This window comes from Tachypleus tridentatus, chromosome 1 (genome assembly GCF_004210375.1).
Source record: "Tachypleus tridentatus isolate NWPU-2018 chromosome 1, ASM421037v1, whole genome shotgun sequence".
Classification (NCBI taxonomy): Eukaryota; Metazoa; Arthropoda; class Merostomata; order Xiphosura; family Limulidae; genus Tachypleus; species Tachypleus tridentatus.
The window spans coordinates 145,382,647-145,396,445 of record NC_134825.1 but is presented as its reverse complement, the minus strand read 5'-3'; the positions used below and the strand labels follow the sequence as shown (position 1 = coordinate 145,396,445).

General features: G+C 29.3%; 1 protein-coding gene across 1 annotated transcript; it reads left to right on the top strand.

Moving 5' to 3' along the window:
• Positions 1-296: 296 nt before the first annotated feature.
• On the top strand, positions 297-13,319 carry LOC143226165 (G2/mitotic-specific cyclin-A-like). The gene is made up of 9 exons (XM_076456760.1): positions 297-415; positions 531-1,407; positions 3,948-4,224; positions 4,703-4,833; positions 5,236-5,459; positions 8,817-9,021; positions 9,488-9,601; positions 10,423-10,556; positions 11,974-13,319. Exons 2-9 carry the CDS (start codon positions 1,156-1,158, stop codon positions 12,026-12,028), a joined length of 1,392 nt encoding a protein of 463 aa, XP_076312875.1. The 5' UTR covers positions 297-415; positions 531-1,155; the 3' UTR covers positions 12,029-13,319.
• Positions 13,320-13,799: the final 480 nt, after the last annotated feature.

Sequence of the window (13,799 nt, the reverse complement as noted above, 5' to 3'; positions counted from 1 at the left end):
CTAAACTATCTGTTATGTATATTTTTACTGGGTAAGTTTAATTTAGTGTTTATGCATATTAATATCACGTGGTTACCACCCCGAATGAGGCTGCTCCATCTATGAGTTTGACATCTAAATGTTTTGATGTTTAAAACGAATTGTATGATGGCATTACCTTTTTAACAAAATATATAGAAATAAAACTATACAGATCTATATAGATAGACAGATAATTTTCTTCTGACAAAATCTGAAATAAAGCTGTCGCATTAAATTTTTAGCAAGGATTTCATGAGTCACGTGATAGTGATGTCAAATAACAAAGACTTGTGATTGGCTAATTCATAGATCCGCGGGGCTTTTAACGTTTACCCAGTCGAATCGATCCCTTTATTAAATTTGTAGCTTAGGCCTTGTTGTGAACGTTATACAGGTTTTGGTTGTTTTTTCTTATTTGTGTTTAACAAATTATTTTTAGTTAAGTGTTAGAAGATTCATTAACGTTAGAGAACTAGAAAGTTATTACAGTATGTTTTTCATGTTTTCAGGTTCTGATGAAACGAGCAACTTAAAGATTTGAAGATATTGAGACTTGCATTTACTGATTGATATTAGTAGTACTAGTAGCTGAACAATAGTTACTAGTGAATGACATGCATGGACTTGTGTAACGGCTATGCTAATATGCAACGTTACTAAACTTATTGTTTTATTCTTACTGTTTCATATCTAGGTGTTACTTAAAACTTTAAGGTTAATTCCCGTTATGTTAGGCCTTGCTATCGTAGAAATTTGATAAAAGCACCTTGATGATTATTAATGTAGTCTGTTATAATCTGGTGTTACGCTTATATTTGCAGTGGTACTACAACAGTGTTCAACTTTATATATCGTTAATTTAATGAGAACTATTTTCATTATTTAAGTAAGTTTGGGAAAAGAGCGTTTGTTAAACAATTTGCTAGTATTAACTTATGAAATTAAGAGATCAGCTGAAAAATAGTGTTGAGCTTCACAACTTAACTCAAACATAGTCAAGACTTGGAAACTAGCACTATCAGCAGCTTGGACTTCAAGTTTCAACGTAGTCCAAGTTGATAGTTGGCTGATAAAATCTAGTGGGCTACCATAGCTTTGAAATAAAAATAAGACAATATAAAATACAAATTAACAATGACAAGTAAATATGATGCAAGGTCTGGGGTCTCATTCATGGTAAAGCATAATAAAAATGCTTTCTCTGCTAAAATTGATGAAGAAAATAAACCACCTTGTAAGAGTAACCAACTAGCCATGAAGGGTTTTCAAGCTAAGTGGTCATCGACACAAGTGGGCAGAACTGGTGCTAGGCCAGCTCTATCAACTGTGGTGTGTAGTGTTGAAAATATTCCGAACTTGCAGCCAAAAATAGATAAGAAACAAGAAGTGAGTAATGTTACTTGTTTGCTTTTACATATATTGTATAGTGAAACTAAAAATAAAACTAGCTTCTTCATAGTAAGTTTACATTGTAAAATTAAATCACCTTGCAACAAATCTGTTGGGATAAGTGAAAAAAAATTAGTTGCATAAAACGTTGTATACTTGTATTTAGCATGTGATGTACTTTGACACACCAATTGAATTCTGATACCTACTTAAAATTTATGCACCATATTTTAGGAAGAGCTATATACTCGTGAAATAAGTTCTGAATGTTTTACAAATCCCTATCATTTTTATATTGGGTGGCTCCAGTTTATTAAAAACTTAAATAGAAAAATTATAACTTGTTTAGTTTTGTTATGAAATTCATATTGATTTGGAAGGTTGAAATGGTAAACTTTTAGGTTCTATACAGTTACTTAGAGGTATGTAGATCTGTTGCTGTTCTTAACTTGTCAGTAATTTTATATATATTGAATTGTAAATGTACTTTGCTTGTTAATCAAAAGTTGCATTATTGTAATTTCTAACAATTTTGTTTGGTATTTAACTTATGACAATAATTTTTAAAACTTGTATTAAATTCTCCCTGGTATTGTTTAAGATTCTATGTACTGTGTTTACTGCTGATGTGAAACAGTTGCATGAAATAAGAGTGTTGGAGATGAAACTTGATAATATTGCAGAAATGAAATTAAAACTAGCCCTTAAATTTGTTATAATGAAATCAACTTTCAATCCATTAAAGAGGGGTTAATTCTTGTGAAGGGTTGCAGGTTAAATGCAATATTTGTTGATGTCAATTCAAAATTTTATTAAACTATGAATTTTCATCAGTGAGTTGGAATCAAATCATAACTAAATCCAAACTTTAATATTGAGTTAATTTCTTAATTTAAAAGTAAATATTAAAAGAACACATTAAAACATGGATTTTAGGAAGTCACGTGGTATGTTGAGTTCAGTGATGTTTAAAATTAGATGTTTGTCATGTCCAAATACAAAGTCTGTAGTTTTGTGCAAATTAGGAACTTTGATTACTAATATTAACAAGGTAGAATATAAAATAAGATTCTGATATCCTTTTATTTTGTGGAGATATGGATATGTATTGAACTGCAATGACTTCATTCACATCTTTCCATCTTTGAAAACAGTCACTTATATACACTTCAATACATGACATGAATAACCAATCGACAGTTTAGAATTTTCTCAAGTAGTTTTTTCAGCCATTTTAATCTGGAAGTCAACAGATAGCTATAAAGCAGGTTTGTCATTAATAGCAAATATAACTATTTCATTTCATATTAGAAATAAACACTGATTTTAGTTAAGATTTTTTTCTATCACTTAATTTAGTCATAACATGAAGTATACATTTTGGAAACATTTTTAATTGCTTTGTCTTGTGTAAGACCAATTGTTTCTCAATCAGTTAAATTGCCCAGATGTAGCCATAGTTATTTCTATCTGGCATGTAACATCTGAAAATGCTGGATATAAACTTAAAAGTAATGTTTGAGATGACCTCTGTGTACTTGTTTAGTCTATATTTAATACTTTTGGTATATTGTGTATATCTTTACAAAATTTGGCTGTCTTAGTGTTATTAACAGTTCAGTAAAACAAGACTGCATTTAAAAATGGCAAATTCAAACCTAATGATAATTTTATAAACAAAAAAATTAACTCTAACAAAAATAAACTGCTCCACTGATCAGATCCTCACAACATTAAGGTATGTTGTGGAGTATAAAATCCTCCCTTTGTTTCGGAGGTGACTGTGGAAGAGGACCCACACGGTAGTGGCAATACATTATCTATCATTCATGGCCTCTGTTTGCTAGTCTCACATGAAGATAAATGAATCAAATAGAAGTTAGAAGGGTAAAATGTGGTTACTCCAGTCCATAATGTTGTACATCTATATCACCCTTCACTGCTTGCAGATAATTATGGGAAAGTGACTGCTCTCCAAAGTAAGTAAAAGGTATTACTACTTGAGGATAAATTTAAATAAACTTACTTCCTGAAGTTTACATTCTAGTCCCCATTATGGTGGTAAGGGACTAATTAGTAGTCCAGTAGATGAATTATACTAGTATGAAGGCAGTGAAATCTGCCTATCACTGACAGAAATCTTGGCCACCTCATTTTGCTGGCAAATCTGCAACTGAGTGTAGGTTAAGCTGTCTAATCATAACACTGACATATCAAGAGCCATGTAATGAAGCATTATATAGGCTTTGGCTTATTTGGAACTCAAAGTTTTTTGTTTTTTTTTTCCTTTTGAATGTAAGCAAAACTAGTTTTGTTTTCCTTTTGACATTTTATAGTTGTATGTTAGTGTATATTGTTTCAACATTTCAAATTTCCTTGTAACTTGTGCTTACTATGGTTCAAATTCATACTCAACATAATTTAGCTAGTTTAGCCAACAAACCTGTTATTTTTTAGTAATATTTGAAATGCTTTTGTTTTTGTTTATGAAATCTTAATTTTGTATTTTATGTAACATTTATGCAAATATTTGTCAGAATCATGAACTAGAACACTGGCCAGAAACTACAACCTGTGATGTTTTTACAACCAAACCATCTTTGTCATCCATTAATACAACGAAGTATGAAGATTCAAAAAACAGAATATGTATACCAAAAAAGGCTCAAGATTTCAAAATATATTATGATGAATCGGAAGAACATGAAGTAGCTGGGAATGTGGACTTGCCTGGTGAAGTTGTTAGTCTCCACAGAGCTCCACTTGCAACTATAGAGACTTGTTCTCCTTACCATATGGATGAGAGTGCCATAGGTAATCATCGAGGTCTTTGTTTTATAATAGTGACATTAATAGATTGTTTAGGCAGAGTATTCATGATGAAACTTTGTAGAATGGATGGCAACCGAAGACAAAAGGTGGAAGAATTTTGAAATACTCTCTCCAATTGTCAACAGGTAGTTGCTGTCCATTCTATAAAGGTTTTCATCATAGTGGCATTGAATTTTATGTAATATAAGGACATTTGATGTGATGTTTGTATCACCATGAAAACCAGTATAACTAAAACTTGCACAAAAATAGATATAAATTTGTTATTTTAAGGGTTTCTCTAGCATGTCTTAAACTTGCAATGAATTTTAAAGCTGATGCATGAAATGTATGTTCATTCCATATTACTGTAATATTTCATCAGATTTGTATGACTAAAGGTTCTTTGAATTGACACTTAAAATAGTGTAAAGAACATTACAAGACTCTTGTAATATGTAATTAAGAATATTCTTATTAGATTCACCTATGGTTTTGGACACAACCTGTATGAGTGAAGATGTCCATGATACTGAGAAATTGATGGCTAGGAATATCCTATATGTACCTGAATATGCTGATGATATCTATCGCCATCTGTTAGATTTTGAGGTTGGTAAATGTATGAAATTTGCAGTATTTCATTTCCTAGTGGTTACTGGGCAGAGATTTATATTTTAATTTAAAGAGAAATGCAGTTTGTGATGGTCTTTTATATAATAACTGGTAGACAAATTATATTAACCTATAGAAGAATAAATTTCAACCACTAAACTTTGGTAGTGTTTTAATTTTATTAATTCTCAAGTTAATATAGAAAAACAATTCCTCTTATTAATGAGGATGTAATCTGAATAGCATCATGGGTACATGATGGTACCTACAGTTATTAGGTCATTTTCTTATTTAACTTAATTTAGCACTTAACTTTCTCCACATACTATATATTTAGAGTAATAGTAAGGCATTTGTTCTTGGTGTGTGTGTGTGTAAAATATACTCACTGTATTTCAGAAAAAATTTTGTCCTAAGCCGAACTACATGCGAAAACAACCAGATATTACCCATGGGATGAGAAGTATTTTGGTGGATTGGTTGGTAGAAGTGGCAGAGGAGTACAAGCTACACACAGAAACTTTGTATCTAGCTGTATCCTATATTGACAGATTCCTCTCCTGTATGTCAGTATTACGGAGCAAATTGCAACTAGTTGGAACAGCAAGCATGTTTATAGCAGCGTAAGTTAAGTTATAACACAAGCTTTATAGAATTTAAATTCTTTATCATACAAATTAAAGATTTCACATTTTTTAAAGATTATTGCAATAAGTGAATTACACAAATATAAAAAATACTTCAATGATTAAAATTATGAACATATGATAAAACAAACATACTTAAAATCCAACATGGGAGTATTTGAAATTGGGTATTTTCTAAAGTAATGGAATGTTAAGTTTTTGTATATATAGATGTAACTGGTCAATATAATTGCTGAATTAAATCTCTTAAGGATATTAATTTTAAATTAATACTATGGAAATTTAAGTGAACTTAACATCAAACTAGTTTCAACATCTGACTTTTCTAGTTAACTTTTTCACTGCAGGCTTGGACTTGCATACTGACCCTCTACTCACTTTGTGCTTGTGTAGTTATAAAACTCTTGACATGAAGCATCTTTGTTAAATTTTGCAGATTATTAAACACAGATTAAATGTGCAATATAAGATTTTAAGTTGATTTTTGAAATATTTTCTCCTTTTTGAATGTCAGCTATCCAGCATGCAAAGTAATTTTAATTAAGATGAAAAAATGTTATGCATTAGAAAATTCATTTCACAGGCAAAATCCCTAAGCTTTAAATAACCTTTAGATAATTATCAAAGGTTTTTAGAAAGTCATTTTGCTACTTTATCTCTAGGTTTGGTCTGTGACTGACCTAACCATCATAAATTAGTAAATTGATTTCTACTTTTCATTGTAGAATGACTAGATTTAACGAGAAACCACAAATGTCAGTCCAAATAGCTTAAATCTTAACAGTATACATGTCTACTTATTTTGATCCTTCAGCAAAATCTAACATCACAGAAATTGTAATGATAGTGCAATTAGTCATATTACTGTCCAATAGTATTTACACATCTAATGGTAAATATTTTGTATTTGTTTCCTCTTACATACTAAGCTTTATCAAATTTCACACGTGGATGATTTGAAACTTTTTCAGGTTTTATATGCATTTTGAAATAATCATATTAAATTACTATAAGTATTTCAGAATTCCACTAATTTTTTTAGGCTTTGTAACTAGACTTTGAGTAAAAATAATTAACCTATTTTCTTTGGAAATGCAAGGTAAATCTTGAACTCTATCTCAGACTGAGAGAACCACCATGGGGATATTTTGAGCTTTTGATTGGTTATTCATATGTCATAGAAGCAGATGTATATAAGCAAATATCTTCAGAAAGGGGTGGGACCATGTTTATTCATTAAATCTAACAATATTTCAGCAAATGAAAAAGATGGGATATAAAATAAAACCTTAAGATTGTGTAACTTGAGTTTCTAATTTATATGAAATTATAAACTTTGTATCTGAATATCGTTAATATAATTTGAATCAAAGCTGTTCAACATCCCATATGGCACACAAAAATAAATTTAGAAATTTTATTTTCACTTCTCAAATTAACAATTTTGCTAAGGTCAAAGGCAGTGTCATTATATTTGACTTGCATTCAAAATTTCACTGAGTTACTATTTTATGAAATTAGGTCACTAAGTTTGTAATCAAATTGTAAATTATAACTTGAACTTTATACAAATTAATTTCATAACTTTAAAGTAAATATTAAAATGACTTAATACAAATTTTAATGACATGTATGTTGAATGGAGCATTGGTTGAAAGTGAATGTTTAATGCCGAAATACAAAATCTAGTCTTGTACAAATTAGGAACTCAATATTGGCAAGTCAGAATATCAAACAATTTTTGAGGTATATATAGCTTATTTACCACATCAAACTCTGTGGTGGGTCCCACTCTTTCCATTTGTAGAAACAGTCTTTTGTATACTCCTACTATAATAAGGTGAATGACTCAAGTCAATGTTTCCCTAGTTTTCTCACCCATCTTAATCTGAAGAGATTGCCATGTTTTTCAATCAAAAATTAAGTAGGTGGGTTGTCTAAGTTTGGTCAAAGTTTCTTACTTTTTAGACCTAAATACAGCTTAGGTACTAAGCTTAATAAATTATAGAATTGTATGTTATCAATTCTTTGTCTTTCTTATTGAACAGTATGTGAAACCTAACAATTGTGCATCCTCCACGTGATTCTATAAAGAGCTTAGCAACTTAGGTTTGACAGCAACAGTTTGAATACCATGACTAAAAGATGTAATTGTTTGCTTTTACTTTATCAGCTGTTCTATATTTCAAGAAAAATGTTTCATAACTTGTTTCTAAATAGTAATCACACACACACACACACACACACACACACACACACACACACACACACACACACACACACATGCAATGTATAATTTAAATGTTACTGTATAATACAAAATACTAGTCCATTAAGACTCAATATCGAATCATTTTTCTGTTACTGGATATGGTAATATGAGTGCACATGCATTGTCAATGTAAGCTAGGCATGACTAGAAAGTCAATGATAAAATAAAATAAATATAGCATAGAGACTTAAACTACTTAGATTAAACATTTGTATTTTTGTTGTATTCTTCATTATAGCATAAAATTTTCTAATGCTTTATGATGGTTAAAGTTAGTTGACAGACCACCAAATAGGATATAGAAAGTAACAATATAAAGTATTACTGAAAACAAACATTTGAAATGTGTAATTTCATACCTAAATACAAGTTTTGTTAGTTTTAATAACAGGAAATCACTTTGCACTTGAACTAGCAACCAAACAATATTTTCATAAACATATCTGTATTAACAAATCTTACGTGCGCGTGTGTGTGTGTGTAAAATGTAATCTTTACCAGGTCTGCCAAATTTTATGAAGGTATACTTACTGTATCAAATTATAGGGTAAATATTTACTGTGCAAATATATATGAAACCTTCTATATCATACTGAGTCCATTGCAAAAGGTTAAACTAGCTAATGTATAATACTGATATTTGAATTATGATCTATAGTGTGATATGAAACTTTTACATTTTGTAAATAGTAGATAAATAAAATTGAGTCAAACAGGATGACAGTTACTTTGCATGACTGGACTTGTAACAAGAGTTAAATAACATTGTAAACTAGTGTTAGCATGGGTGGATGAAAACTTCCTTGGCATGTTAATAGTTTTTGTAAATTGCAAATATTCATTGTTTTGCAAATATTATGTAACTTCATAAAATTGTTGCATGAAAATACATATACTAGAAATCTCATACAATAGATTTCTGTAGATTTAGAGGAACTTCATTTATGTAACAAAAGTATATCAGTTATATAACTTGAATGGAAAGTAGTTGCACTAGAGTTCTTATTTTACTAATTTCCAGAATTGACTAAACTAGTCTTCTTTTTTTTTTTTTTTTATAGAAAATATGAAGAGATTTATCCACCTGATGTGGGTGAATTTGTATACATTACTGATGACACTTACACCAAGAAGCAGGTGTTGCGTATGGAACACCTAATACTAAAGGTCTTATCTTTTGACTTAGCTGTTCCTACAATTAATTATTTCCTTCAGAGGTTTTGTCATGTTGGCCAGGTCCCTGAAATTATTGAGTATTTGGCAAAGGTATGATCACTTATTGAACTGTAATGTTTGTAGTTTAAATATAATTTGTCACGGTAAGTAATGTATAATATGCCATAAGAACATAAATACCAAGCCTTTCTCAAAGACTTGTTAAGCAAATAACATGGGGTATTGTAAATGGTTGACTTGTTTTCTTTGTTTATAAAATGTCTACCTGTTAGTAGTAATTAGTGAAAGTCTCCCTACATGTTTAGGAAATTTAAATTTCATATTAATAGCTTTCCATTGTCTGAAATCTGAACTAAGTACCTTCAAGCCATTGTTAAATCAATTATGTGGGGGCAAACCCACTTTCTCCAAAATGTTTTAAATTATCTTGATAGATACTCAGGAGAAATTTTGAAATGTAATTACATTCAACATGAAATAACAATTCATCCTTGTAAGTTATTACAAACATAAATTGTTACTTTGAGTTACTTGCACAATTTTGTTTTTGATCTAGTACATGTGTGAACTCTCCTTGGTGGAAGGGGACCAATACCTTCGTTTTCTACCTAGTGTTGTAGCAGCTGCTGCAGTTTGTTTGGCTAATCATACAGGTGGATTTATTCCCTGGGTAATCATATTTCTTTGTTTTAATTACTTTAAGAAATAAGGTTTATCAAATGCAAGACTTGTACACAATTAAGATTTTGTTAGTTTGATTGTAAACAAGGATTAAAGGCATAAAATATTTGCTTTTGTAATATCATAAAAAATTATGTACATTAAATTCCATACTTCAAAGGGGGCAAAACATTTATGGGGATAATACCTAGAAAACAAATGTTGTCATTCTCATACTAGGAGGGGTTTTAAGATTTCAATTTAAGAAATTAATCTTAATTTAGTGTTACTATTTAGATGTCAAGTTTATTTTTATACATTGGGAATAAAGTAGTTTAAATTTTGAAAGTAACTAAGATTTAACTCTAACACAAGGGTTAAGTAAACCACTAAAACTAGTTATTTTCAACTAGTCTGTTCCTTCTAGTATGATAGCTTGATAACTAACTGTAGAATTAAAGTAAAATTATTGCTAAACTTGTATTTATTCCAATTTTATTTTTTAAAGAAATGGTGTTTTATAATTCCAAGTTTTCTTTATGGCCATCATACTCTAATATGAAGTTTTTTAATAGTATTATCAATGGCACCTACAGTCTTTAAGATTAACCTTCATGTTTTGTTTTCTGGAAATTCAAGTATTTAAAAATTACTTTTGTTTATAAAGTAGTCTTGTCAGCACTACCTAATATTGCTTTTTATTGTTTGTAGAAACTTCTGTATTTAAGTTGAGTTGCAAATAATTATGTAAAACTAGTCCTTGGTTTGCACTTGGTAGTTTTTAAATGGACAAATACTCAAATTAAAATTGATTACTTGATTTTCTTCCAGGATGAAAAGCTTGCTACATCTTCTGGCTATTCATATGAAGATATTCAAGAATGTGTGAGATGTTTGTATGACAGTATTTGCAAGGCTCAAAGTTCTCCTCAGCAGGCCATTAGAGAGAAGTACAAGTCTTCAAAGTAAGCAGTACATCTATTTTAGTTCTTTGAATGAATGTGTGATTTTTTTTTTTTGTTCCTTAAATGAAAAGTCTTGGCATAAGATATTAAGAAATGTTAATTGTGAAAAACCTTTTGTAAACTATCTAAGGTTATTAGGATTCTAGAAAGTTTGTCTTGAAGTATTTTACTTTAAATGTATATTAACCCTTTATAGTTTAGGGTAGGGCTAAGGACTTTTGAACTTTACAGGCCTTTTTTTTTATTAACATTACTCGTAAATGCTGCTTAGTCAAATGGTTATTTCCAACAAATGACATACCTTGCATCTTTTTAAAATGAGTAATGTTTTGTAAACTTTTGATGTTTTAAAGCAAACAAGCATTATAGTACATTTTAAATCCCTCTAGTTAAGTAAGGAAGAAAACTTTGGTAAATAGATTGAGAAAATACCAGGTTTTCAGTAATGGATTTGTTATTTTGACAATGCTTTTGACAAATTTTCATAATTCTATATCACTTACTTGGTCCTCTTTAACACTTTGGCTGGTATAGATTACTTGCTTTTTGTTAATTGAAACACATGTAGAATGTAAGTTTTCTGGGTATAAGCAGTAATGTTTTGCACCTGTCAAAACAAGATCAAACATTTTTTGCTCAATTAAATTTACAAAATCTTTAAAAAGATGGGAGCAAGAGAAGTGTAAGTCATACTTTGAAGTAAAGGAGAGGATAGATCTGTTTAGTTAAAGCATGTAATGCTGGCTGGGGAAAAATCTTCAATGTATTTTACTCTTTAGATATGTAAATGAGTGTTACCATTAAAGGTTAATTTGTCTATGAAAAATTTATCAGTAGTAATTTACAAGTTTAAAATCTTTTATACACACTACAAAGGAACTCCTCCAGGAGAGGTTTGGATGTTCTATTAAATATAATTAAAGAATTTTGATGTACAAAACAACTTAATACAATACTTTAGATCAGTTAGTGTGATACCCATGAAATTGGTAAGATGATAAAGGATCTTTGACTAATTTCTTTTACTTGCGTTAATAGTTATGTTAGGTTTATGTATACTGTGAGGAGATGGTTTGAGCAGTTAAAATACCATGATTTATTAGTAATAACTGTTTTTGTACTCAATTATCAGTTTTATTAATCCTATTACAACTTATAAGGTTTAAATATTTTCTGTATCCCTGTAGCACAAAAAATAGCCTAAACTGATATTTATAATTTACTTAATGTATTAACCTCAATGTAAGTTTTTTTTTCAAACTTCAGGTAGATATTAATTTCAAAATGTATACCACAAATACATATCTTTCAGTATTTTGCTTTATGGTCAAGTATCTTTTATTCTGTTATAAACTTGGTTTAAAAACATTGCATCTGCTATGTAAGCATATTTTAACAACAACTTTTACTGTTGCAGGAATTATAGTGTATCTTTGATGTCACCATCACAAACAATACCATACGAGTCCTAGATCTTAGAAGCAGTCGTCAACAAATGTGTATAAACTTTAATAAAGCAGTGTTTGGCCCTTCAGGAATTGTTTAAATCTAAACAAACTACATAATTTGTTTCTTGACAATTCAGAAAGTACTGCAGCCAATTTGTTTTTATGGTGTATGTTTTTCTTTCTTACTTTTTATATCTAGACTCTTGATATCAGATAACGTTTTTGCCTAATAGTAAAAATTATGGATACATTTTCTGTTGCTAAGTTATAAAAGTAACGTGTTTCTAAGAAAATGACAAAGAAGGCAAAGAAAATATAGACAAGGTTTTAAATATTGGTTTATTTGTCTTGCATTGTTTTAATAGCTGGATACTTGCATGTTTATTCATGAATAAGATTGTGTATGTAGATATGTGATAAAATTCTCTTTATAAAGGTTTATTGATGTGATCTTTTCACCATTGTAATGTAGTACTAAAAATATTGAGCATCCTTTCGAAATTGATTTTTGGAAGTATACATGCACACAATGAGTATTCTCTGGACATATATTAGTTTTCTTTAACTGATAGGTCCATGTTTATGTAAAACTAACATTAAACTCCATCAGTTTAGGTTATAGCAATATTTAATAAACTGCTAGTTTGAACAGTCTTTTGGTAAACAATTCCTAGACTTCATTTTTCATACTTAACTACTTTTGTTCAGAAGATTCTTGTAAGTTTATGTAAATGGTTCTAAGTATATAGAAGCAGAATGCATTAACTTTTGTATTTGTAAATACATTAACTCAAATATTCAAACCAACCATAAATACTCATCAAATATATAAACTTAGATTTATATACATTTGCTTTGCTCTTAGTCTGTATCATCTGCACAATCAATTCTGCTTAGTCGTGTGAATAAAGGTCATTCATATTTCAGTTATGTAAATATTTAAACATTTTTGTGGGTTACAACTGAAAAGTAATTTTTACCATAGTATTGTATTTTAGTTACCCTAATATGATTTTAACTGGAATGGTAACTGCTGTCAAGCAGAAAATGAACAAGTTTTAAAAAAATGAATATAATTAATCTAGACAACTCGGGAAAAAACAAATGATAAATAAACAAACAATTTATAATGAATACTTAATTTGAGACTACCTATTTTGAATGTTCTAAATTCATCATAATACTGTCTGTTGGAACTACCATTAAAAATTAAACTTTATAAATCAAATATGAAATGTAACCTTACCATATTCTTCATTGGTGTTTTAAATTTCCTGGCTTTTTAAATAAAATCTACTGGATTTAACTGGTCAGACAACATTTTTGTAATTTTTTTCAATTTCTGAAGTTTAACTTAGTCATAATAAAGATAATTTATCACACCAGATTGAATAAAAAGATAACTTTACTTTTAATTTATACTCTAATATCAATCAACCCGAAACAAATTCCACTTTTGTAATTGGTTTCAAAAGCTTTTTAATTAAACTTCAATTACATACTAAATACATTATTTTAGGTAACTTGGTAGGAATAGTTTTGTGAGCTAAACTTACAATTGTTGAAACAACTTTCAATCACTAGCCAATGTACTGAACTATTTAACAATATTTTGTGAAATGCATAAATTATTTTTGTGCAGAAGTAGTTTTTAAATTTTGTAAAATCTTGTATATAATTACAAATGAGTAAAGTTGTGATGAACCAAATCAAGTTTAGGGAGATATATTTTAACACTTAATGGGGCAGAATAGCTGAGCAAAGTAACTGTCTTTTGGCTGGAAAGTTTTAGCAA